This window comes from Balaenoptera physalus (assembly GCF_965194825.1).
Source record: "Balaenoptera physalus genome assembly, chromosome: 2".
NCBI lineage: Eukaryota > Metazoa > Chordata > Mammalia > Artiodactyla > Balaenopteridae > Balaenoptera > Balaenoptera physalus.
In genome coordinates this window covers 116,629,107-116,652,263 of record NC_138883.1, presented here as the reverse complement: position 1 = coordinate 116,652,263, position 23,157 = coordinate 116,629,107, and the positions used below count along the sequence as shown (strand labels likewise).

General features: G+C 41.2%; 1 protein-coding gene and 1 pseudogene across 2 annotated transcripts; one reads left to right on the top strand and one right to left on the bottom strand.

Moving 5' to 3' along the window:
* Positions 1-832: 832 nt before the first annotated feature.
* Positions 833-17,447, bottom strand: TMEM202 (transmembrane protein 202). The gene is made up of 5 exons (XM_082444419.1): positions 14,199-17,447; positions 13,693-13,948; positions 7,943-8,092; positions 7,465-7,596; positions 833-6,841 (listed from the first exon to the last, which is right to left on the bottom strand). The coding sequence occupies exons 1-5, from the start codon at positions 14,382-14,384 to the stop codon at positions 6,645-6,647; spliced, it is 921 nt and encodes a 306-aa protein (XP_082300545.1). The 5' UTR covers positions 14,385-17,447; the 3' UTR covers positions 833-6,644.
* Positions 17,285-19,364, top strand: LOC309651556 (NADH dehydrogenase (ubiquinone) complex I, assembly factor 6-like; annotated as a pseudogene). The gene is made up of 2 exons: positions 17,285-17,431; positions 17,538-19,364. The product of its transcript is annotated as an NADH dehydrogenase (ubiquinone) complex I, assembly factor 6-like (transcript).
* The last annotated feature ends 3,793 nt before the right edge of the window (positions 19,365-23,157 follow it).

Here is a 23,157-nt window from a genome sequence, read left to right as displayed (position 1 = left end):
AAGAGAAAAAAGACTGAAAATATGGAACAGAATATCCAAGAACTATGGGACACCTACAAAGCTGTACCATACATGAAGTCAGGATGCCAGAAGGAGAAGAAAGAGAAAGGAACAGAAGAAATATTTGAAGTAATAAGACTGAGAATTTCCCCCAAATTGATGTCAGACACCAAACCACAGATCCAGGAATCTCAGAGAATATCAAAAGCAGGATAAATGCCAAAAAAACAAAACAAACAAGCAAAAAACAAACAAAAAACACTACACCTAGGCATATCATATTTGTTTATTTATTTATTTATTTTTGGCTTCCTCGGGTCTTAACTGCAGCTCTCGGGATCTTTTCCTTGTGGCGTGCAGGCTTATTTGCCCTGCGGCATGTGGGATTTTAGTTCCCCGACCAGGGATCAAACCCGCGTTCCCTGCATTGGAAGGCAGATTCTTAACCACTGGACCACCAGGGAAGTCCCTAGGCATATGACATTTTTGGGGTTTTTTTTCTTTCTTTTTTAAATTTACTTTTTATTGGAGTATAGTTTCTTTACAATGTTGTGTTAGTTTCTTCTGTACAATGAAGTGAATCAGCTATATGTATACCTATATCCGCTCCCTCTTGGACCTCCCTCCCACCTCCCCCCACCCCCCATCACACCCATCTAGGTTGTCATAGAGCACCGAGCTGAGCTTCCTGTGCTTTATAGCATGTTCCTGCTAGCTATCTATTTTACGCATGGTAGTGTATATATGTCAATCCTAATCTCTCAGTTTGTCCCTCCCTCCCCTCCCCGCCCTCCATCCACATGTCTGTTCTCTATGTTTACATCTCTATTCCTGCCCTGCAAATAGGTTCATCTGTACCATTTTTCTAGATTCCACATATATGCGTTCATATACGATATTTGTTTTTCTCTTTCTGGCTTACTTCACTCTGTATGACAGACTCTAGGTCCATCCACATCTCTACAGGCATATGATATTTAAACTGAAAAAAATCAAAGATAAAGAATCTTGGACTTCCCTGCTGGTCAAGTGGTTAAGACTCCACGCTTCCAATGCAAGGGGCATGGGTTTGATCCCTGGTCAGGGAACTAAGATCCCACATGCAGCGCAGCATGGCCAAAAAATAAAATAAATTAAATATATTTTTTTAAAAAGATGAAGAATCCTGAAAGAAGCTGGGATGGGGGGGACACCTTACCAATAAAGGGCAAAGAAAAGAATTACATCTGACTTCTCCTCAGAAACCATACAAGCAAGAAGAGAGTGGAGTGAAATATTTAAAGTGTTGAGAGAGAAAAGACCCTAACCTAGAATTCTGTAGCCTATGAAATTACCTTCAAAAGTGAAGGAGAGGGACTTCCCTGGTGGCGCAGTGGTTAAGAATCTGCCTGCCAATGCGGGGGACACGGGTTCAAGCCCTGGTCCGGGAAGATCCCACATGCCATGGAGCAAATAAGCCCGTGCGCCACAACTACTGAGCCTGTGCTCTAGAGCCCACAAGCCACAACTACTGAGCCCACGTGCTGCAACTACTGAAGCCAACGTGCCTAGAGCCCGTGCTCCACAACAAAGACAAGCCACTGCAATGAGAAGCCCACGCACCGCAACAAAGAATAGCCCCCTCTCGTCACAACTAGAGGAAGCCCTCGCGCAGCAATGAAGACCCAACGCAGCCAAAAATAAATTAAAAAAAGAAAAAGTGAAGGAGAAATAAGGGCTTTCCCAAATTGACAGAATTTGTTGCCAATAAACCTGCCTTGCAAGAAATTTTAAATGAAGTTCTTCAGAGAGAAGGAAAATGATACAGGTCAGAAACTTTAATCTATATAAAGAAAGGAAGAGCATAAGAAAAGGAATAAGTGAAGGTAAAATAAACACTTTCATTTTTCTTATTCTTGATTGATCTAGCAGATAACAGTTTGTTCAAAATAACATCAATGATGTATCACTTATATATGCTTATGTGTATATACACACATATGCTTATGTTTGAGTGAAATTAATGACAGCAATGATATAAGTAACAGTAGAGAGGAGTTAGGATTATTTTGTTATTATTAGGTACCTGCACTACCTGTGAGCAGTAGAGTGTTACTTGAAAGTGGAAGTTGGATTAGTTGTAAATGGATTTTGCAAACTCAAGGATAGCCACTAAAAAAAGCAATAAAAACAAGAAGTATAACTAATATGCTATGAAAAGACAGAAAATGGAATCATATAATATGCTCAATTAGAACCAAAAAAGACAAAAATAGAGTGGAAGACAAAGATAGGAAAAATAAACAAGGGTGACAAGTAGAAAATAATAACAAACATTGTAGATATTAATCCAATCATATCAAAAATCAATTTAAACATCAATGGTCTAAATATACCAATTAGAAAACAGAGATTTTCAGAGTGAATAAAAAAGCAGCACCCAACTCAATGTTATCTAAAAGAAGCCCACTTTAAATAAAAAGATACACATAGATAAAAGGTAAAGGGATGAAGAAATATACCATGCTAACAGTAATCAAATGAAAGCAGGAGTAGTTTTATTAAGCTCAGAAAGAGCAGGCTTTAGAGAAAGTAAAGTTATAAGGGATAAAGAAGGGCGTTACATAATGATAAAAGAGTCAATATTTTAAGACACCAATCTTAATGTGTATGTGCCTAACAAAAGAACATGAGGCAGATACTGATAAAACTGCAAGAAGAAATAGATTAATCCATTATCATAGTTGGAGACTACAACACTCTTCAGAAATGGACAGATCTAGCAGGCAGAACATGAGTGAGGACACCATCAATCAACTGGATATAACTGCCAACCCTAGACTACTTCATCCAACAGCAGGAGAATTTTTCTTAAGCTCATGTGGAACATTCACTAAGATGGACCACACTCTGGGCCATAAAACACACCTTAAAATTTTTTTTTAATTATATTATGTATGCTCTCAGATCATGATGGAATTAAACTAAAATTCAACATTAGAAAGATAGCTGGAAAATCCCCAAACACTTGGAGATTAAATAACACACTTCTAAATAATACATGGACCAAAGAAGGAACTTCAAGAGAAATTTTAAAATAGTTTGAACTAAATGAAAATACAACTGGCTAAAATTTGTGGGGTGCAGTGAAAGCAGTGCTTAGAGGGAAATTTATAGTATTGAATGCATGTATTAGTAAAGAAAAAAGATCTAAAATCAATAACCTATACTTCCAACTTAGGAAACTAGAAAAAGAAGGGCAAATTAAATGCAAAGGAAGCCGAAGGAAAAAATTAATTAAAATTAGAGTAGATATCAATGAAAAAAATTAATAAAAATTAGAGCAGATAATCAGTGAAATGAAATGAACATTTCTTTACATGTTTGGAATTCCTATTCGCAGGTACCAAAATAATTTTGCTGGCTTTTTTGTTCCTTTCGCTCCTTCTATGCTCATTCCATCTGGTAGTTTTGGGGTTTCCTTACTTTGGCCAAAGGACCCAATCCAGGGTCAGGTCTCATAAGATGGTATTTCAGATTTCCTGTTCTGTTCTGACCCAGTTAATGAACCAATGCACTGCTTGGTTGAGCAAGGTTGTACTTGTGTCCTTCTACCTCTTTCGGTCTGTGGTTCCAAATAAGCTACAGCCCCAGTCAGTGCTTGGCAGTAGCTTTTGTTCAGCTTCTTTTCTTTTCTTTTTTTTTAAATTTTATTTATTTTTTGGCTGTGTTGGGTCTTAGTTGCTGCACGCAGGCTTTCTCTAGTTGCGGTGAATGGGGGCTACTCTTCGTTGCAGTGCACGTCCTTCTCATTGCGGTGGCTTCTCTTGTTGTGGAGCACGGGCTCTAGGCAGGTGGACTTCAGTAGTTGTGGTGCGTGGGCTCGGTAGTTGTAGCTCGTGGGCTCTAGAGCACAGGCTCAGTAGTTGTAGCACACGGGCTTAGTTGCTCCGCGGCATGTGGGATCTTCCTGGACCAGGGCTCAAAACCATGTCCCCTGCACTGGCAGGCAGATTCTTAACCACTGTGCCACCAGGGAAGCCCTCAGCTTCTTTTCTTAAGTCCCTAGTTTGAGCTAGAGCTGTGAATCTGGCTCTAGCTCTAGTCCATATCTTGAGAAGCACTTCTGGTCCTTTTCACTCCACAGGACCTGTCTTCCTGTCTTCCTGTTCACCTCTGCTTACTTTTGGACTTAGAGCCCATTAAGTCAGTGGCTTAACTCATAGTTTTGTGGGTTTTGTTATTTTTCCAGTCTGTGAAAATGCTTGTCTTGTTTTGACCTGGCTATACATATATATCCCCCCTCACCCCCGTATCCCTCTCCACTTCATCTATCATGTAATGTATCTGGAGCAGAAGGGATGTATCAAAGGGTCATTTAATGAGCTATCTTATTGGAAGTCTACTTAAGTTTTTTTAAGGAATTCTCTACAAGCAAAGAAAGAGAGAATAAAATAGAGCATTCAGTTTCTAAAGGAGCAGCAAAAGACTCTCTATGCTTAAAGGTCATTCTCTGATAGTAAAGTAGAAAACTTAGTTATAGTTATTGCCTATTCTCCTGTAATAGCCAGGGTCTTGATCGTTACTCTCTGAATACCTAGCATCCTCCCTTCTCAATCACACCTGCTTCCTTCTTCTCACCCCACTTAAAACTTCCATTCCCTGAAGAGTCATCAGTACTCAGCTCCCTGTCAATTTAGTCATATAATTATAGTATTCAAACTGAATTATAAATAATGCTTGTGAACTCAGTAAGTTCTTAATTAGTCAATATGTGGGGTATACTTAGCAGGTGAGTGGTGATGGGAGGAGGGGGAGTTGGACTTGACTACATGTCTATTCTTACAACCAGACAAAGGCCCAGGAACAGCCTGAAGAGCCTCTGAAATGAGGCCCCTTGAAGTAAGGAGACACCAGTCACTCTGCAATAACTAAGATCGCCAACATGGAGAAAAGGGTTTTCTAAGGCAGGGTCAAAATGGGGTGTGTGTATATACGTGCGTTTGTGTGTGTCTCTATGGGTGGGTGCACACATGCACGTGCTGCTAAACTCCTACCTTTAGGAATAAAAGCAGAAGTATTAACTTAACAGTCTTCTGGTCATCATCTGGAAATGTTTGGGAATGACTGATCGGGGACCAGGATTATAAGAACTGTTAAGTTTGTTTTCTACAAAGGTTACCAGTGACTCTCTAAATTAAAACAAAAGGATCCCAGGGCTTATCTTTCTTTTTTTAATTAATTTATTTATTTTAAAAATATTTGGCTGCGTTGGATCTTTGTTGCTGCACGCGGACTTTAGTTATGGTGAGCTGGGGCTACTCTTCGTCGCAGTGCACGGGCTTCTCATTGCAGTGGCTTCTCGTTGCAGAGCATGGGCTCTAGGCGCACGGGCTTCAGTAGTTGTGGCTCACGGGCTCAGCAGCTGTGGCTCGCGGGCTCTAGAGCGCAGGCTCAGTAGTTGTGGCGCACGGACTTAGTTGCTCTGCGGCATGTGGGATCTTCCCGGACCAGGGATTGAACCCGTGTCCCCTGCATTGGCAGGTGGATTCTTAACCACTGCGCCACCAGGGAAGTCCTGGGCTTATCTTTAAGAGCAGCAAGGGGTGAAACTGGACACTATAGTCCATTCCATTGCCAGGCTTGAGAAGAAGAAGAATGGCCCTCAACAAACAAAAGAGTAGTGGCAGCTACTAAAGGAATAAAGGATAAGATGAAGGTCAGGGACCTTCTGCATGGAATCTGGTCTAAGTTTAAAAGGGATCTTTAGCCATCAAAAGATCCATGTGATTGCCTGAATTCCCCCACCCTTACTCAGTCTTAAACAGTATATAAAACATGGAAAAAATTTTAACTTTGTCCATGTATATACTTAGGCTGAAGAAAGTCCTTTAGCCTCATTTGGCTCAGTAAAACATAATCTAAGGAATCAAAAGAGTCATAGGCCTATCAAGAATCTGATTGAATGTATGGCCCTCTTCACAGAAAAGACCATACACAAGTTTTGTATAGAATTTCAGAGAGTTTATGGATGCCTGGTTAACATAACCTCTAGCTTAGGGAGAAGCAGTTGGTTTACCTAATAGACTGTAAGGTTTTCAAATTACCAATCTTCATAAGAAGTGGGATGTCATGGATTCCCGAGAATCTACCCAGCACCTCTCACCTCCTTTGGGTGGTAGGTATTATCTCCATTGTTGTTCATTCCATTTCTGGTAATGATCTCCAATTAGATTCAACAATATTGTTCAAATGCCTTCCATCCTGGGTATTCCCAAAGCCACACACGATAAAGAAAATTTCAAACAAAATTTGGTGACATTTTTCTACATTGACCATTCTGGTCTATGAAATCCCTGATGCCCAAAGAGAGCTCTGATTCACGCACTGCATCTATTGCTAGTTTCTTTCATTCATGACCCTAAACACTGATATTTTCTTTTAGAAACTTTTTCTCGGGTGAGTTTTCATTATTTTCTTTATGACTATCATACATATTTTGGATGCAACATACACAAAGGACATTTCATCAGCTTTAATGCTCTCTCCTTCAGTAATATGGCCATGATATTAGGAGAGTTTCCTCGAATCTGCACAATCATTCCCTACTCAGTTAGCTTCTCCCCTGTTTTAAGACAGGAAGTAGTTGGGTTATCCTATCACCATCACAGTTCTGTACTTGATAGTTTTTTCTCTTTCTCACTTGTAGATTCTGTCTGAGACCCTGACCCAGCGTCTTCAGCAGGTGATACTGTAGTCACTGGACCAATCCCCAGCCTTGACTTGTCTATGGGAACTGCAGTGACATTTTGATCAAGGGGAGGAGATCTGGAAGTTATGTGGTTGAGGAAGGAGATAATCCCTAGGGGAAGAGAAGAATTCGAGGTGAGTTTCAAGAGACAGATGGTCTTTTGGCTTTTAAAATTCTAACTCATTCTTTAAATACTCAGCTCAAGATGCCTCTTTTCAGTGAAGCCAACCCTCCCTCCCCCAGCAGGCTTCCTTTATCCTTCTGTGCTTCCATTTCATTATTGTACTTCTTACATGGTTAGAACAAAGCTAGAACCTCCTGGATGCAAATCATAGTTTCACTACTTTCTGTGTTGTCTTGAGCAAGTTACTCAACCTGTCTGTGCCTCAGTTAGTGGTAGAACAGTCTACTAATTCTAGCTTTTCAGACTCCAAAATCTGTGCTTTTTTTTTTTTCTTTGCTTTTTGGCCACGCCACGTGGCATGTGGGATCTTAGCTCCCCAACCTGTGATCCAACCTGCGCCCCCTGCAGTGGAAGCACAGAGTCTTAACCACTGGACCGCCAGGGAATTCCCAATCCATGCTTTCTTTACCATACCACTCTGCTTCTAGATGTATAAGTGTTCTTAATAGGAACAGTTAGTGTTTCTATTTCTCTTAGATTCCACCTCCCTTCCAAGAAGTGATTTCCCCGTCCATCCTTCTAGCATAAAGCAGGGAGGGGACTGACTCACCAGCAAACATGTATAAGAAGTCACTCCCCCAATTAATATGGTAGGTCCATAGGAGAGCTGACTCCATGGCATCCCTAGAATGCCAGTGAACCTGTGCCAGAAATAGGATGAGGCAGAGGAGCAAGCAGGAGGCTAGGACCAGAAGAAAATACGTCATATCCCTCAGTGTCTTCAATCTGCCTTGACAGCCACCCCCAACTCTTCTTCTACTTCCAGACACCATATTGTATAGAAAGGATCAAGAAGATAAGAATCCAAGGACTGACCAAGGTGGGAGAGAGAAGGGGCCTCTACCTCTCCCTTGGCATAAGTTAACTAATGGATGTTCTATACAATAAGACAAGGCAGGTAGCTGGCAACTTGATGTAATAATGAAGAAGAGAAAAGGGACAAGAAAAAGAGGATGAAAGCCCGCACAGAGGAACTATGTTCCCTCAACAATTTTACCATAGTATTACCCTGCCATCTAGGTCTTTACCTGAGATGAAGCTGAGCGTGGATACCTTCAGATCCAAGTTAGGAGTCATTCTTCCTCTTCTAGGGAGGCAAGATCTGAAGAGCCAGCCAAGAGCAACAAGTATGGTGAGGACAGAGATGAGGAAGAAGGCCCTGGAATATTGGAGGTAATCTGCCAAGGAGATGGAGAAAGGAAAGGCCTGGTTAGTCCAATGGGGGATCTCTCCTTAAGAAAACCAGACAGAGTCTTAGAGAAGGGAGTGAAGACTAAAGAGGATGAAGCTGAGCTTGCTATGTGGCATCCAGGGCACAAATAAGGATCTTCTTTCCCAGCTCTTCATTGATACTTGGAATTTTTCACTATGAAGGCAAAACCTTCACTGTAGAACTAAAGGCAATATACAAATAGTTCTGGGTACATTAACACATTAACTTAGATGTAAACTAGCTTATAAGAGGTGTGACTAATATCACAACACAAATTTAAACTTTTTCTTTTTAAAAAAATTTTATTTATTTTTGGCTGTGTTGGGTCTTCGTTTCTGTGCGAGGGCTTTCTCTAGTTGCGGCAAGCGGTGGCCACTCTTCATCGCGGTGCGTGGGCCTCTCACTATCGCGGCCTCTCTTGTTGCGGAGCACAGGCTCCAGACGCGCAGGCTCCGTAATTGTGGCTCACGGGCCGAGTTGCTCCGCGGCATGTGGGATCTTCCCAGACCGGGGCTCGAACCCGTGTCCCCTGCATTGGCAGGTAGATTCTCAACCACTGCACCACCAGGAAGCCCCTAAACTTTTTCTTGTTCCTAATTCTAATTCTAAAAGTAATACATGTTCAATATAAGCACTGGGGAGACTAGAAAAGTACCAAGAAGCAGCAAGAATATCAGCCACAATCCCACTACCCGGAGACAACCATTGTTAGCATTTTATTTGGTTTCTTTCTGATATTTTTCTATCCTCTGTACACAGTGGATATGACACTGAATTTCGTGATTTTTAAGAGGATTATATGGTAAGATTTTTCCCAGATCACCTGCTGTAAACATCATATTTAATGGCTACAAGATAGTCTATCATATCAAGGTACTTCACTTAATGATTTTACCGTTGTTGGAGTTTGTTTCTATTTGTTTTTTCTCTTTCAAATGTATGTGGCATGTACAGTCCCTGTCAGCCTGTGACCATAAAATGAAGTCACGTTTACCTGAACTCCCATACTGTAATGATTTCAAGCCCCAATTTACTGGACTGCAGGAATTTAACACCCCACAAATATCTCCTTTTTTTTCCTGAGAGTCTCTCAAGGTCCCATCTCACACGCGTTTGAGGACAGGTCTGCTAAAGTTCTTTTGCTCCAATGCCCTCACCCTAGTGCCACAACACTCCTTCTCTCTCTTATCTCTTGGCTCCAGAGCTCTGCTCTCTTTGGCTCTGCCCCTTCAGATTGGACGTTGGTAAGAGACATCCCTAACATGGAATAGATCCTTCCCTTGACTTCCCCAGCAATGTTTCACAGAAGATTTAAGAAACAGAGTAACTTACAATTACACGTAGGTGGATCTTTCTGAGATACCACGGATCCGCCAATATCTTCAATATCCTTTATAGCAGGGGTCCCCAACCCCCAGCACCTGTTAGGAACCGGGCCGCCCAGCAGGAGGTGAGCAGCAGGGGAGCAAGCGAAGCTTCATCTGCTGTTCCCCATCGCTCACATTACTGCCTGAACCATCCCCCGCCTCGAAAAATTGTCTTCCACGAAACTGGTCCCTGGTGTCAAAAAGGTTGTGGACCGCTGCTTTATAGGGTGCCTCCTGGTCTAGCTTATTTTCTGTCTCAATGTAACGAGGGCCAGGTCATCCCTACCACTGAAAGTTCTCTAAGCACTTCTATGTCTAAGAATCCAAGTCCATCTTCCAAGTAACCCAGAGAGAAGAGTACCAAGCTTATCCAAGTTGACAAACTGCCTCTCAAGTTTTATTTTGTTCTCTAGGACACATCACTGGCTAACACAATCAATAACAGTAATTTCCATTAAGAGAAACCACACTCCTACCCACAGAGGTCAGGTGCTATGTGGCCCCAACAATTTAGCCACATTAAAACATGATAACCCAAGGGCAGCACGTTTTCTGAAAACTGGGTCATTCAGAATTAGCCAGTCCGAACCATCAGCCTAGACTGAGCTGCATGAAGCCCAGTGTGATAGGCATCTTTTGCAGTATTGAGCCCCCAGTCCCCCATGGGCCTTAGCAGTCCCTGTCTAGAGCCCTGGATCCTTGCCTATAGCTCCCTTGACTATAAGTAGTAGGACCAAGGAAGGGTACCAATTTAACTCTGATCCTTGGATATCTGGATTTGGGACTGATTGATGCTAATTTCCTCTTTTGCTTGCTTGAACCAAGAAGATACAAAGCTAGCCTGGTATATCCCCTTTTTCAGGCACTTACATACTAATAAACAGGAAAAGCTGAGCTGTAGAGATAAAATAAAGCATAAACAAATTTGAGTGACAAAGGAGCTCTGGAGAGACTGAGTGACTGGCTGGCTTGATTTTCTTTGCCTGAGATCACAGCCTCTTCTGGGATTCCCTGAGGTCCAGAGAACTTCCTGCCGTTGGGAGTCTATGAGATGCTTCTGAATCATTATAAAGAAGTTCACTCTTTAGCTTATGCTATTTCAAATGGGTTCTGATATTTAAAAAACAAAAGACTACTAAGATATCCAGTCCAACTCCTGCCTAAGATATGTTACAGTCCAGTCTTTTTTCTACCATGAGGGGAAGAATGTACCTTCACGTTCTTCTTACAATCTTCTCAGTCTTAGCTGCTCACCTCCTGAAAACTCCATAAACAAGATCACTCACAAGTCCACAGGAACAACTAAATATCTGCAGCATACACAAAAACTTATGTAACCAAACTAACTAAACACTTACCTTCAGAGTCTAAAACAGCTGCATTTGGCTAACTTCATAGTCTTTTAAAATTCATGTAACAAAACAAAACAAAGGTCTGAAAGGTGAATTCAAGCCTCTACCTCCTATAAGAGCAAAACGTATTTCAGCTTTTAAACAGCAGTTTTTATAGCAGCTTACCCATCAATAAAAGTCCCTACTTGTATGTCTCAGTAAGAATAGAAAAGATCCTGGATGGATACCCAGAACCCTGGAGAGCAAGCTTTGAAATCTTCTTAGTATTTAGATTCCCTTGTAACCAGTTGGTATACCAGAATAAATCATCCCTACACAGCTTGTGGGTGTTTATTGTGTGATGGTTCCTGGGGTCCTGGCTCTGGACCAAAGACCTATGCTTTCTTCCCCACCCTCTGCAAAAAAGACAGTTCAAGTTACTCTCTGTGGCAACACATTCTTTTACATTATGGTCTGATTTCACCTATGCTATGGGGGAAATTAGCAGAAAGGTCTATTCCACGCTGAGACCTAGTAGTAAAAGTGAAGGATGGTGTCCTTTACTCCCATCCTTTCTTCATCCCATTACCAATAGCTATGGCACAGAGGCTATCAGTTATCTAGAACCAGGGAAAGATAGAGGCAGAGGAACAATGGCCTGAAGTAAGTCCAGGACAGAGGAACATGCGCACACATGTACTTGAGCTCACTTGAGATAGCCCCAGTGAAAGTCTCAGAAATGACTGGGGGGCTTCCCTGGCGGTGCAGTGGTTAAGGATCCACCTGCCAATGCAGGGGACACGGGTTCAAGCCCTGGTCCGGGAAGATCCCACATGCCACGGAGCAACTAAGCCCTTGTGCCACAATTACTGAGCCGGCGCTCTAGAGCCCGCGAGCCACAACTACTGAGCCCGAGTGCCACAACTACTGAAGCCTGTGTGCCTAGAGCCCATGCTCCGCAACAAGAGAAGCCACCACAATGAGAAGCCCGCACACCACAACAAACAGTAGCCCCCACGCTCTGAAAATAGAGAAAGCCCCCACGCAGGAATGAAGACCCAATGCAGCCAATAAATAAATTTATAAAAGAAAAGAAAAGAAAAGAAAAGAAATGACTGGGGACACCATGGGAGAGGGGGCTAAATTCTTGCAATCCAGTAGGTAAAAGTTTGAAGTTCTTGAACTTGGGCAATAATCTATTTGGGCAATAATAACATATTATTGTTACAGGCTGATGAGGCCTAGACATACTGATTATATTTGGGGAATTCCTTATGAGATCTGTATTGCAGACTGATTACTGACCCTAGAATTAGGACTAGTTAACACTGGAAATAGGGTGGATACTTGACTTACAGTTGTGTACTTAAGGACTCACTTAGTTGACATTCTCCAAACGATTAACAGTTGGCCTCATAGGTGAATTCAAGGCTCCAAGAAATAAACTGCTGTAAGTGACAACATTTCAAGATTCTGACTCATTAAAGATTTAAATAATAATCTCAAGGCCTGAGGTTTAGCCTGGATTACATAAATATAATTGCAGCTTTATTTTTATGCCTATATCTCTCACTCCATTTCTCTAGAAATGGAATTAGTGAGTGTAAATCTCTGGATGGACATAATCATATTGCTTTGGTTGTTCCTATTTATGTGTCCTCAGTGTGTATGGGAGTGTGCAGCATTGTGTATTACCATTTACAAATCTCTTTTAATGTCATGGCTGAAAAATCCTATCTCATCGTTCATTTGATTTGCCATTCTTTAATGGCTGATTGAGGTTAAAGTCATTTTTCCCATGTTTATTAGACATCTGTAGTTTCTGTTTTGTGAATTGTTTACAAAAAATTTATTTATTGGGGAATTTGTCTTTTTTGTAATAATAATTTGTATATCTTATATATATATATTAAGGCCATTAACCTTTTATCTTTCATATTTGTTGCAATTATTTTCTCTAGTTTTTATTTTCAGTTGAAGATGCAGTTGAATTCTCTGCCTGTCTTTGATTTTAGTTTCTTCCGAAGATCTCGCTTGACGATCCTGCTCCTTAGTTTCAAATACAGAGCATAAGCCCATGCCAAATAAGTGATGCTTCACTTCAGGGTTGGGCCTAGGTCCCCCCTCCCCCCAAATCTGGGACTCCTGTTTATCTAAGCAGTGAAATAAACACTTTACTCATGTATGTTTTCTTTCACAATACCTGTTCTTTGTGTAAATGTTTCTCTTGCAGATGTTGGGGAAACTCTTTAGTGTAGTTTTAGCTTTCCTCTAAGTCTTAGTTCTGGTTGAAAAACCTCATGCATATGGTATCTTCTAGCCCTAAACATTTATTTTTAAATATTATGTGTTGCATCTTCAGATTTACTTAAATTCACATAAAATTTGACAATTTATTCTCTAAATAGCTGGCATTTATTATACTACATATCTGACATGCATTTAACTTCTCTTCTATTGCTAGCATAAGAACAAACTGACCTTGAAAGTTAAATCTGATGGAGGTTGAGACACTTTGCTCTATCTCCCAGCTATGATCAATCATTTCTGGTTCTGCGAACCACATTAGAATAACAATCTCTTTGCATCACAGGAACAGGCTCATAAATGACAAACGAGTTCTTCCCAGAGGGTAAAGAGACTATCAACTCATAATTTGGGAGAGAAAACAACCTGGGGTAGGAGGGAGAAAGGGTACACCAAGGACACCATAGAGAAGAAAGGCCATGTTCACAATCTGGCTGAGATCCCTCCTAGACGTAGAGAGGTGAGGGGCAAAAGATCTTGGAGGAAGAAAGATGGAGGGCCATTGTGGCAGAAAACTCTGGAACTGTGGGGCCTGTGGCATTCAATTTAGTGGCACTCACAGGGTGGCTTGGGTGTGTGGCTCCAGCACAGCTCATGGTTGCATGAGATCCAGAGTCCTGCGTAGAGCTCAAGGCCATTGTTGATCACCAGGAACTGCACCCAGTTCAGTGGGGACACGCAGATCAGCATTAGGAGGCTAAAACCACAGAGGCTGCCACAGAACATTCGGATGTAGGTGTGTGTCTGATCCACATGCTGCTGCAGCCTCTGGGGTGGCATCGAGGCACTCGGATGTTGGTTGGTGGGGAGGGTAGGCTACAAGGATGAGGGATGAGGGAGATATTGCCTACCCAGAAAGATAACCCTTGACCCCCAGGGTCTCCTGTTCTTCTCTGCCTCAAGTACCCCCATGTGGGTTCGATTGGTGGATAGCTTTCCCTACCCCTTCTATAAAAGACAAACATTTCTGGGTCATCCTTTCCCCATCTTTAGGACACTCTGTCTAGACCCGCCTTTAAACAAGTTCTCTTCTTCCCATCTGAACTACAATTCGGTACCTCCTCACCCTTTGGTATTTCCGGTACCCCTTGACTTTGGGAACCTTGGGACAGTAGAAGGTAAAGATTAATTGTTCCTTCCCCTCCATCTTGGCAGCCAGTTCACGTTCTAACTGCCACGGAACTTGTCTCAGCATGTCCTCATACACATGGACAGAATCCAAAGGGGTTGGAAACCGTGGCATAGATCCCATTTCTGCTTCATACTCTGGGTCTGGTCAGACCAGGAAGAAATCATCACGTTCTAAGCATGTGCATGTATGTGTGATGCTCTCCACCCTCCTTCTCTGACTCCTCCTAACTCCTTTACTAAATAAATCCACAAATAGTTTGTCACCAGTTGCTGTGTGTCAGTCAGGCTTTGTGATAGGTCCTGGGACATAAAGACAAATAAGACACAGTTCCCTAAAAGCAAATAAAAAATGATAACTCATGGGCTTCCCTGGTGGCGCAGTGGTTGAGAATCTGCCTGCCAATGCAGGGGACACGGGTTCGAGCCCTGGTCTGGGAAGATCCCACATGCCGCGGAGTAACTGGGCCCGTGAGCCACAATTACTGAGCCTGCGTGTCTGGAGCCTGTGCTCCACAACAAGAGAGGCCGCGATAGTGAGAGGCCCGCGCACCGCGATGAAGAGTGGCCCCCACTTGCCGCAACTAGAGAAAGCCCTCGCACAGAAACGAAGACCCAACACAGCCATAAATAAATAAAATAAATAAATAAAATAAAAAAAAAAAGAGAGAGTTGCTATTCTCACTTTGGTTCGTTGTCCATCACTCAACAGGTCACCCCTGAGCAATTTGTGAACACCCAAAGTGACCGACAATTTAAAAAAAATAAAAAATAAAAAAAAATAACTCCGATGTCTCCAGGACTCAATAGTTTGTGGTTATAATTTAAGATTATATGATCTTAATCTACCAAGATATATAAATATAAATATGTTTATGTATATAGATACATCTCAGCAGCCCAGAATTCATGTTCTTGCCCCAATTTTAAGTGGAAGACCCCAGGTGTGTCTCATAGGTGGAAGAACCATAGGCCTTCATTCGGCATCCACCTTTGTTTTCCTTTTTTGCTCTGGCTCCCCCTCTTCAATGCCCTCTACCCATGAGGCCATCCAAGGGTACAGCCTCTGCCAAGGCCACTGCTGACACAGGGCCTGTAAAGATGCCAGTATCCCTACCCCAGGGGGCTACCAGCCAACGTGCGGAAAGCTACCCCTCAAGATAATGCAGCAGAGTTGGGTTCTGTGTGGAAGTGAAGAGACTGGCCTTTCCCTGGCTCCACAGCAGCAAAACATACACCCAGAGTATCTCAAAATCTCCTTCTTAAACAACTCTCTCGGCGTTGGTCCTAACTCCTTTCCCCACAAGGGCTCAAAATCAATCCAAGATGCTGAACAGATGTCATCCTGTTCCACAGCATGAACGTTGATTCAAACAAATGCCCGGCTGGATTACCAACTCTTGTTTTCCTAAGTTTGGGCTGAATCAGAATGTCCCATCACACTTTCCTCCTAGTATACGCTCTCCCCACCCACCCCAACTTGTTGAAACCTATTCTTTATTTCAGCTGGTGGGAATGACTAGCTAGGTTACGTCCATGCTTTAGCAACATAGTCTTCCTTCTGCAAGAGTGTTACTTGACTCTCTGTCTCCTAGTACTTAGCCTACTGCCTGAAAAGAATAGTATTTAATGTTGAATGACTGAGTGAGCAACACATTTTTATATTAAATACAGAGGTTGATACAGAGAACAGAACGTTTAGCACTGTCAGAGGGAAATTAGGGAAGGTTTACTGGAAAAGACAATGTCTTAGCTGGATTTTAAAGGAATTTGACAAATAAACAAGTGGAAGGGAATGTGAAACAAAGAGAATAGTATGTCTCAAGGCAGAAAGCCATGAACACCATGAAGTTCTCAGGGCACTAGAAGCAGGGTGGTTCTACTTGTTGCAAAATCAAAGATGAGGGTTGAGGGTTGCGTATAGGGGTAAGGGCTAGATCACAAAGAGTCTTTTATGCCATGCTATGCAATTATATTGTGAAGTTTTCATTGCTGGGATACTCTAGCCCTACTGGCATGATCATAAGAAAGACTTCTGCAGCTGCATCAAACTGACTTGTACAGCATGTCTGTTAGATACACGTGTATGGCTAGAGAGCTAGCATAGGCTGTGAATAGACAGGCCTGTGTTTCCATCCTGGTTGAGCACTTACTTAGTTCTGACACTTACTGGCCAAGTTCCTTTGGGAAATTTCCTTAACCTCACTGAACTTCAGTTCCCTCATTTCTAAAACTGGGATAATAATCATTCCTGTCTCATAGAATTAATGTGAAGATGAAATAACACACATAACGCTCTTAGCACAGTGCCTTCATAACTGCGCAATAAATATTATTATTGATGGATATTGATATTATTGATAAATATACTATCAATGGTGAGCAATTAATACGTGCTTGCTAAATACTATCTATTATTATTATGTTTTAACTGTCTTTCCAAGATTGCTCGAGCATGGCCTTGGCACAGGCCACCGTGAGACAGATGAAATACTTGTGTTAATGGAAAGGATGCGTCACCCCTCACCCCTCTAGTAGCAGCACTAAACAAGCACATTACCAAAGAGATGACACTGATGTAAGGAGGTCATTTTGCGAACAGTGTCTGATTTGGCAAATGATGCAACCCTCTAGCTATTAAAGGAATAGGTCAGGCACCATTCAACTCCCAGGCCTATTTCAAGGCCTATTTCAGCACTACCAAAAAGGCAGATGTTCAGGCCAGCTTGGAACTTGCTAGGGCCTGGGATGCATATGACAAAACAAGCATTTATTCACATCTTATGGCTGTGTATATTGTGATTCACCTACTTTAAAAAGCAATTTGGGGTCGCCAGTCTGTGCCACCACCTCCGCTTCCAGGCCGGTGGTGCCCCAGGGGAAGCATGGCCACGGACAGTGGACCGAGTGCTTTGAGCACAGAATGATACTATGTGGAGCTGCTGCAGAAACAATATCATGATGGCTATTTATGTTCCCTGCTGCTCCCTGCAGAATCCCAAAGCTCTGCTCTTGCATTGAGGGCCTTCGATGTGGAACTGGTTCAGGCTGATTAAAGACTCGGCCTCTGAGAAAACAATTGGACTGATGTGAATGCAGTTTCGAAAAAAAAACTGTGGACTATATATACTGTGATAATCCGCCCCATCAGCCTGTGGCTATTGAACTACGGCAGGTCTGCACACCAGCAGAGCAGGCCCTGTTTCTGGGCCCCAGATTGACTTCACAGAGCCCCGGTAAGATGGAAAGCCAGGCCCCCACATGAGGGACTGAGAAGAAAAAGTGGATGGGAAGCTGCTGTCAAAAGACATGATCTGACCAAAAAATGGCTTCTAAAAATTGTTGATGAAGGAGAAAAACGTTTGGATGACACAGCATATCATAATACACAGAAACTGTACAGTTATGCAGAAAACACACAGAGCTCTCTTCCTTATTTAAGACTAGAAGTACTGGGTATAAAGGATCTTGGTGCAGATCATGCCACAAGTCACACTGGAAAAGCACAAGGAATTGTCATATATATACGTAACAGCAATGTCCTATCATAGTGGCCGAAGAACGGTGTTCCTTCCCTCAGATATCTGTGTGTTTGACAAATACAACACATGGTGTTTCACAAGAGGATTTTCTACAGAAGAACCAATGATAAAAATGTGAGAGACATAATATACGTCATTACTAGTCAGGCATATTTGTGCTTAAAGCATGCTAGGTCCTTCCACAAAGTGAAAGTGAAAACTTCCTGCCTTTCTTCAGGATGCTTTGGAGGACTATTTAAAGAAAATTCAATAGGTGGATTTTGATATATTCTACCCATCTTGATAGCAGAAAAATACATTACTTCCATTATCTTTGTATACTCAGTCATAGAGAAAAAGATATTAAAATAATTTTATGGTACTGAAAAAAAAAAAGCAATTTTGGTTAGAAAAAACATAATGTAACATCTTTGTGACCTTGAAGTAGACCAAGATTTTTTCTTTTTTTAAACAGGACACAAGGGACTTCCTTGGCGGTCCAGTGGTAAAGAATCCACCTTCCAATGCAGGGGACGCGAGTTAGATCCCTGGTCGGGGAACTAAGATCCCCCATGCTGCGGGGCAACTAAGCCTACACGCCACGACTACTGAGCCCCGATGCCTCAACAAGTGAGCCCACGTGCCGCAAACTACAGAGCCCACGTGCTCTGGAGCCTGTGCACCACAACCAGAGAGAGAAAACCCGCATGCCACAACTAGAGAGAAGCCCATGCGCTGCAACGAAGAGTCCACGTGCCGCAACTAAGACCCAACACAGCCAAGAAAGGAAGGAAGGAAGGAAGGCTAGCTATCAAAGCCTTATTTAAACAGGACATGAAAAAGCATTAACCACAAAGGAAAATTTTGATAAATTGAATTGCTGAAATTAAGAACTTCTGTTCACCGGAAGATACCATTGAGAGAGTAAAAAGACAATCCACAGAGTGGGGTAAGATATTGCAACGTTTATATCTAACAAAGGGCTTGTAGCAAGAATATATTAAGAACTCTTACAAATCAATAGGAAAGAAAACAACCTACTAGGAAAATGAGCAAAGTCCTTAATTAATGCTTTGCGAGACATCAAAATGGGCAATAAACATATAAAAAGTGCTCGATTTCATTAGTCATCAGGGAAATGCAAATTAAAACCACAATGCAATATCACTACACTTCCATCAGAATGGCTCTAATGAAAAAGTATTGGCAAGTATGTGGAGCAACTGGAACACTCATACGCTTCTTTTGGTAGTGTAAATTGGTAGAATCACATTGAAAAACTACTTGGCAGTATCTGCTGGAGCTGAATAAACACATGCCCTTTTCAATGTACGTAGGTATGCAAAAGGAAAGTGTCCTTACGTCCACCAAAAGACATGTATAGTGCTCCCAGCAACACTTTTTATAATAGCCCCAAACTGGGAACTACCCAATTGCCCAGCAGCAGAAGAATGGAAAATTGTGGTACATTCATACAAGGAAATACTATACAGCAATGTGAGTAATCTACAAGCACATGAAATATGGATAAATCTCATAAATGTAATGCTGAGCAAAAGAAACCAGACACAAAACAGTACATACGTATGGGGGCTTCCCTGGTGGCGCAGTGGTTGAGAATCCGCCTGCTAATGCAGGGGACACGGGTTCGAGCCCTGGTCTGGGAAGATCCCACATGCCGCGGAGCAACTAGGCCTGTGAGCCACAACTACTGAGCCTGCGCGTCTGGAGCCTGTGCTCCGCAACAAGAGAGGCCGCGATAGTGAGAGGCCCGCGCACCGCGATGAAGAGTGGCCCCCACTTGCCACACAACTAGAGAGAACCCTCGCACAGAAACGAAGACCCAAGAGAGCCAAAAATAAATAAATATATTAAAAAAAAAACAAGTAACAAATGTTCAAGTACAATTGGTGTCTTTTAAAAAAAAAAAAAGAGTACATATGTATGATTCCACTCAAATGAAAGGTAAAACTGGCAAATCAGTGTTATCAGAAGTCAGAAATACCCTTGGGAGGAAAATGACTAAGGACTAGGAGGGGACATGCAAGGGACTTTTGGGGTGCTGGAGATGTTCTATTTCTTGATCTGGGCACTGATTACCAGAGTTCCATATTTATGCTATACTTTAATAAAGAGTTAAAAAAATTAGATACATATATCAAGAATCTTTTTTTAAATCAAGAATCTTAAAAATGTATCTTTTGTCTTGGTAATTTCACCTCTAGGAATCTATAAAATCAATATTTTATTGTTATAGCTTATTTATATAACCTTATCTACTAGGAACTGTGTTATGTGCTTTACATACATTAACTCACTTGTTTTTTTTTTTAAATAAATTTATTTATTTATTTTTTGGCTGCGTTGGGTCTTCGTTGCTGCACACAGGCTCTCTCTAGTTGCGGTGAGCGGGGGCCACTCTTCGTTGCGGTTCATGGGCTTCCCATTGCGGTGGCTTCTCTTGCTGCGGAGCATGGTCTCTAGTCGTAGTCGTGGCTTGCAGGCTCTAGAGTGTAGGCTCAGTAGTTGTGGCGCACGGGCTTAGTTGCTCCGCAGCATGTGGGATCTTCCCGGACCAGGGCTCAAAACCATGTCCCCTGCATTGGCAGGCGGATTCTTAACCACTGCGCCACCAGGGAAGCCCAACCCACTTGCTTTTGTGAATCAAATATCTCCATTTTATTTCCTAATTTGTTATTGCTAACATAAAAATAAGCTATCTTTTTCTATGTATTTATCTTTTATCAAGACACTTGACTGAATTATTTTCGTTCTAATAGTTTCTTTGGATAATTCTCTTGAATTTTCTAAGTCAACATCATATCATCTGCAAATAATGATAATTCTGTCTTTTCCTCTACAAAATGTGTCTTATTGCACTGATTGGACAGTTTTATTAAGGATAGTGGGCATCCTTATCTTACTATTGACTTTAGTGGAATGAACTCTATTGCTTTTCGTTTCATATGTACATTCATTTTCATGTTAAAAAAGTTTCATTCTATTTCTATTTCATCAAGATTTCTAATTTAGAATAGCTGTATCAAATTCCTTCTGAACCTCTAGAATATGGTCTTTCTTTTTTAATCTATTTAACATAAACATTGCCTTAATACATTTCATATTGTTTAACTAGTTTTGCATTCCTGTAATAAAATATGTTTGGATAGGATATATTATCCTTCTGATATACTTCTAGGAGTACTTGTTTTTATAGTTGGCCCAAGAATTATTTAGAATTTTAAAAGTATATCTACATGTTTAGATTTTTTTCTCCCCCTTAATTTTGATATATTATGGTCAAAGAACATGTCCTATAAGAATTCAAAAAAGTAATGTTTACCTTTTTGCCAGTTTTTCTAAATATCCTGTGGACATGTAATAACAACGTATGAGACACAAAATTTTAAATGTATTTGTGAGGGATATAAGATTCTAAACCTATTATAATTAAGTTATTAATGATATCATTCAAAATATTCCTATTCTTATTCTCTCTGCACTTGATAAAATATTCTCAGAGAAATGTTAAATGTCTATGATTATAATTTTTTCTTTTCCCTTATATTTCTTCTGGTTTTTGCTTTATATATATTTGTTAGGTGTCTAATGGTTTATGATGTCTATCTTCTTTGTGAATTGTACCTTTCATCATTAAAAATATTCTTCTTTGTTCCATTTAACTTCTGTGTGTCTTGGGTTTTTTCACATGTTAATAAATGCCTTCCTTGCTCTCTTTTTTGTTTGCATTTTTCTGGTACATCTCTGACCATTCTTTTAGTGTCATCATTTTGGTTTCATTTAAAATGTCTCGCAAGAGGGAAGAGATATGGGAACATATTGTATATGTATAACTGATTCACTTTGTTATAAAGCAGAAGCTAACACCATTGTAAGGCAATTATACTTCAATAAAGATGTTTAAAAAAATGTCTCTTATCAACAATATTTAGACTGTTCTTTGCTCAATTTGAGAGTCTTCGTCTTTTAATGGGGGGATCTAACCTATTTACACATAGGGTGATAGTTTAGATAGATTGGGCTTATTTCTACCCTCTTATTCTTTGTATTTTTGTTTAATTATATATTCTTGTTACTTCCTCCTGTCTCTCTTATTTTTCCAGAATGATCCAACTTCTTTTTCTGTAATGATGTGGAAGTCATGTATCCTGTTTCTATCTTGCTAAGGCTTATCTGTCAATTGTATTAGATACATCTTCTAAAAAATTAATTTCAAGGCATCAACAGTAGCAATAAAAAGATAAATACTAATGTTGGAAGAGAGTAATGAAATGGGCATTTTTACACATTATTGTTGGGAATGTAAAATCTTATCCCATGTTTCCAGGTGTTTATAGTGAGGGGGTGGGGAAAGTAGCCCTGATTACGTGGCTTAAACCAGGGAGGGCCTGGGGCTATCTCAGTCTCATCCAAGCTACCAAACTGACGGATGAAATTTCCAAATGAAAAGCCAAGTATTCTTGGTGAGAAAGGATGAAAACAGATGTTGGCATGGCAACCAGTACCCTCTACAATGGTCACTGTAGCATGGTTTACAACTGAGAAAACTTGGAAGAAACCTAAATGTGCATCATAGGGAATTGGTTAAATTATGGAACATGCGCACTATTCTTCTGTTCTTATGGGGAGATCAAGAGAATCTTGATTTGGGAATTCCCTGGTGGTCCATTGGTTAGGATTCAGCTCTCTCACTGCCAGGGCCCCAGGTTCCCGGGTTTGATCACTGGTCGGGGAACTAAGAACCCGTATGCCTCACGGCGCGGCCAAAAATAATAGAATCTTGATTTGCACAGAGCTTTGGAAGATAGTGGGGTCTCCAGAGGCATAGATAGGAGAATAAGAAGACCCTGGGGCTAGAAAGTCATGGAAAATTTTGAGTCTTGTGCAATGAATGTCAAGTCATGAGGGAATAGATATTATAAGGAAGTTCAAGTAACTGACAAGCAAAGAGGAAAACTGACCAGAGGAGCAGATATTCAGAGAGGAACAGAAAAGTCATGAGAGTAGTCAGGCCCTTGATTTCTGCTCTTTCTGAAGTTTGGTTTTCTGCTTTTTTGGGTTGTTACGTATATCACTTCAGTAGACCTTCTTTTCCCTGAAATAACATGAGTCCCTATTCCTTGCAAGCAAAAGCCATGTCATGGAGATAAAATCAGCATATTGTGACAGTGTGAGGGCTTCTCATGACAGACCTGTATTTAAAGATAAGAGGCAAGTCAAATTATCTGGTAAGCCCTTTATCCTCATCTACATCTCTGAGCTCAGCCTACTCTACTAGCTGCCATCCCTCCTCTGTGCTCCTTTTGTCCCTCACAAACTTCTCTCTCACCAAAGTCCTCTTTCTCCCTAATTTTT

Bases quoted from the DNA above. Each gene is read 5' to 3' on its own strand.
- TMEM202 (XM_082444419.1), bottom strand. From the start codon at position 14,384: ATGGGATCTATGCCACGGTTTCCAACCCCTTTGGATTCTGTCCATGTG. The intron at 8,093-13,692 runs GTGAGTGCCACT...TCTCCTTGGCAG, and splicing joins CCACACACCCAAGCCACCCT to ATTACCTCCAATATTCCAGG. The intron at 6,842-7,464 runs GTGAGTCAGTCC...CTCTTCCCCTAG, and splicing joins CTTCTTATACATGTTTGCTG to GGATTATCTCCTTCCTCAAC.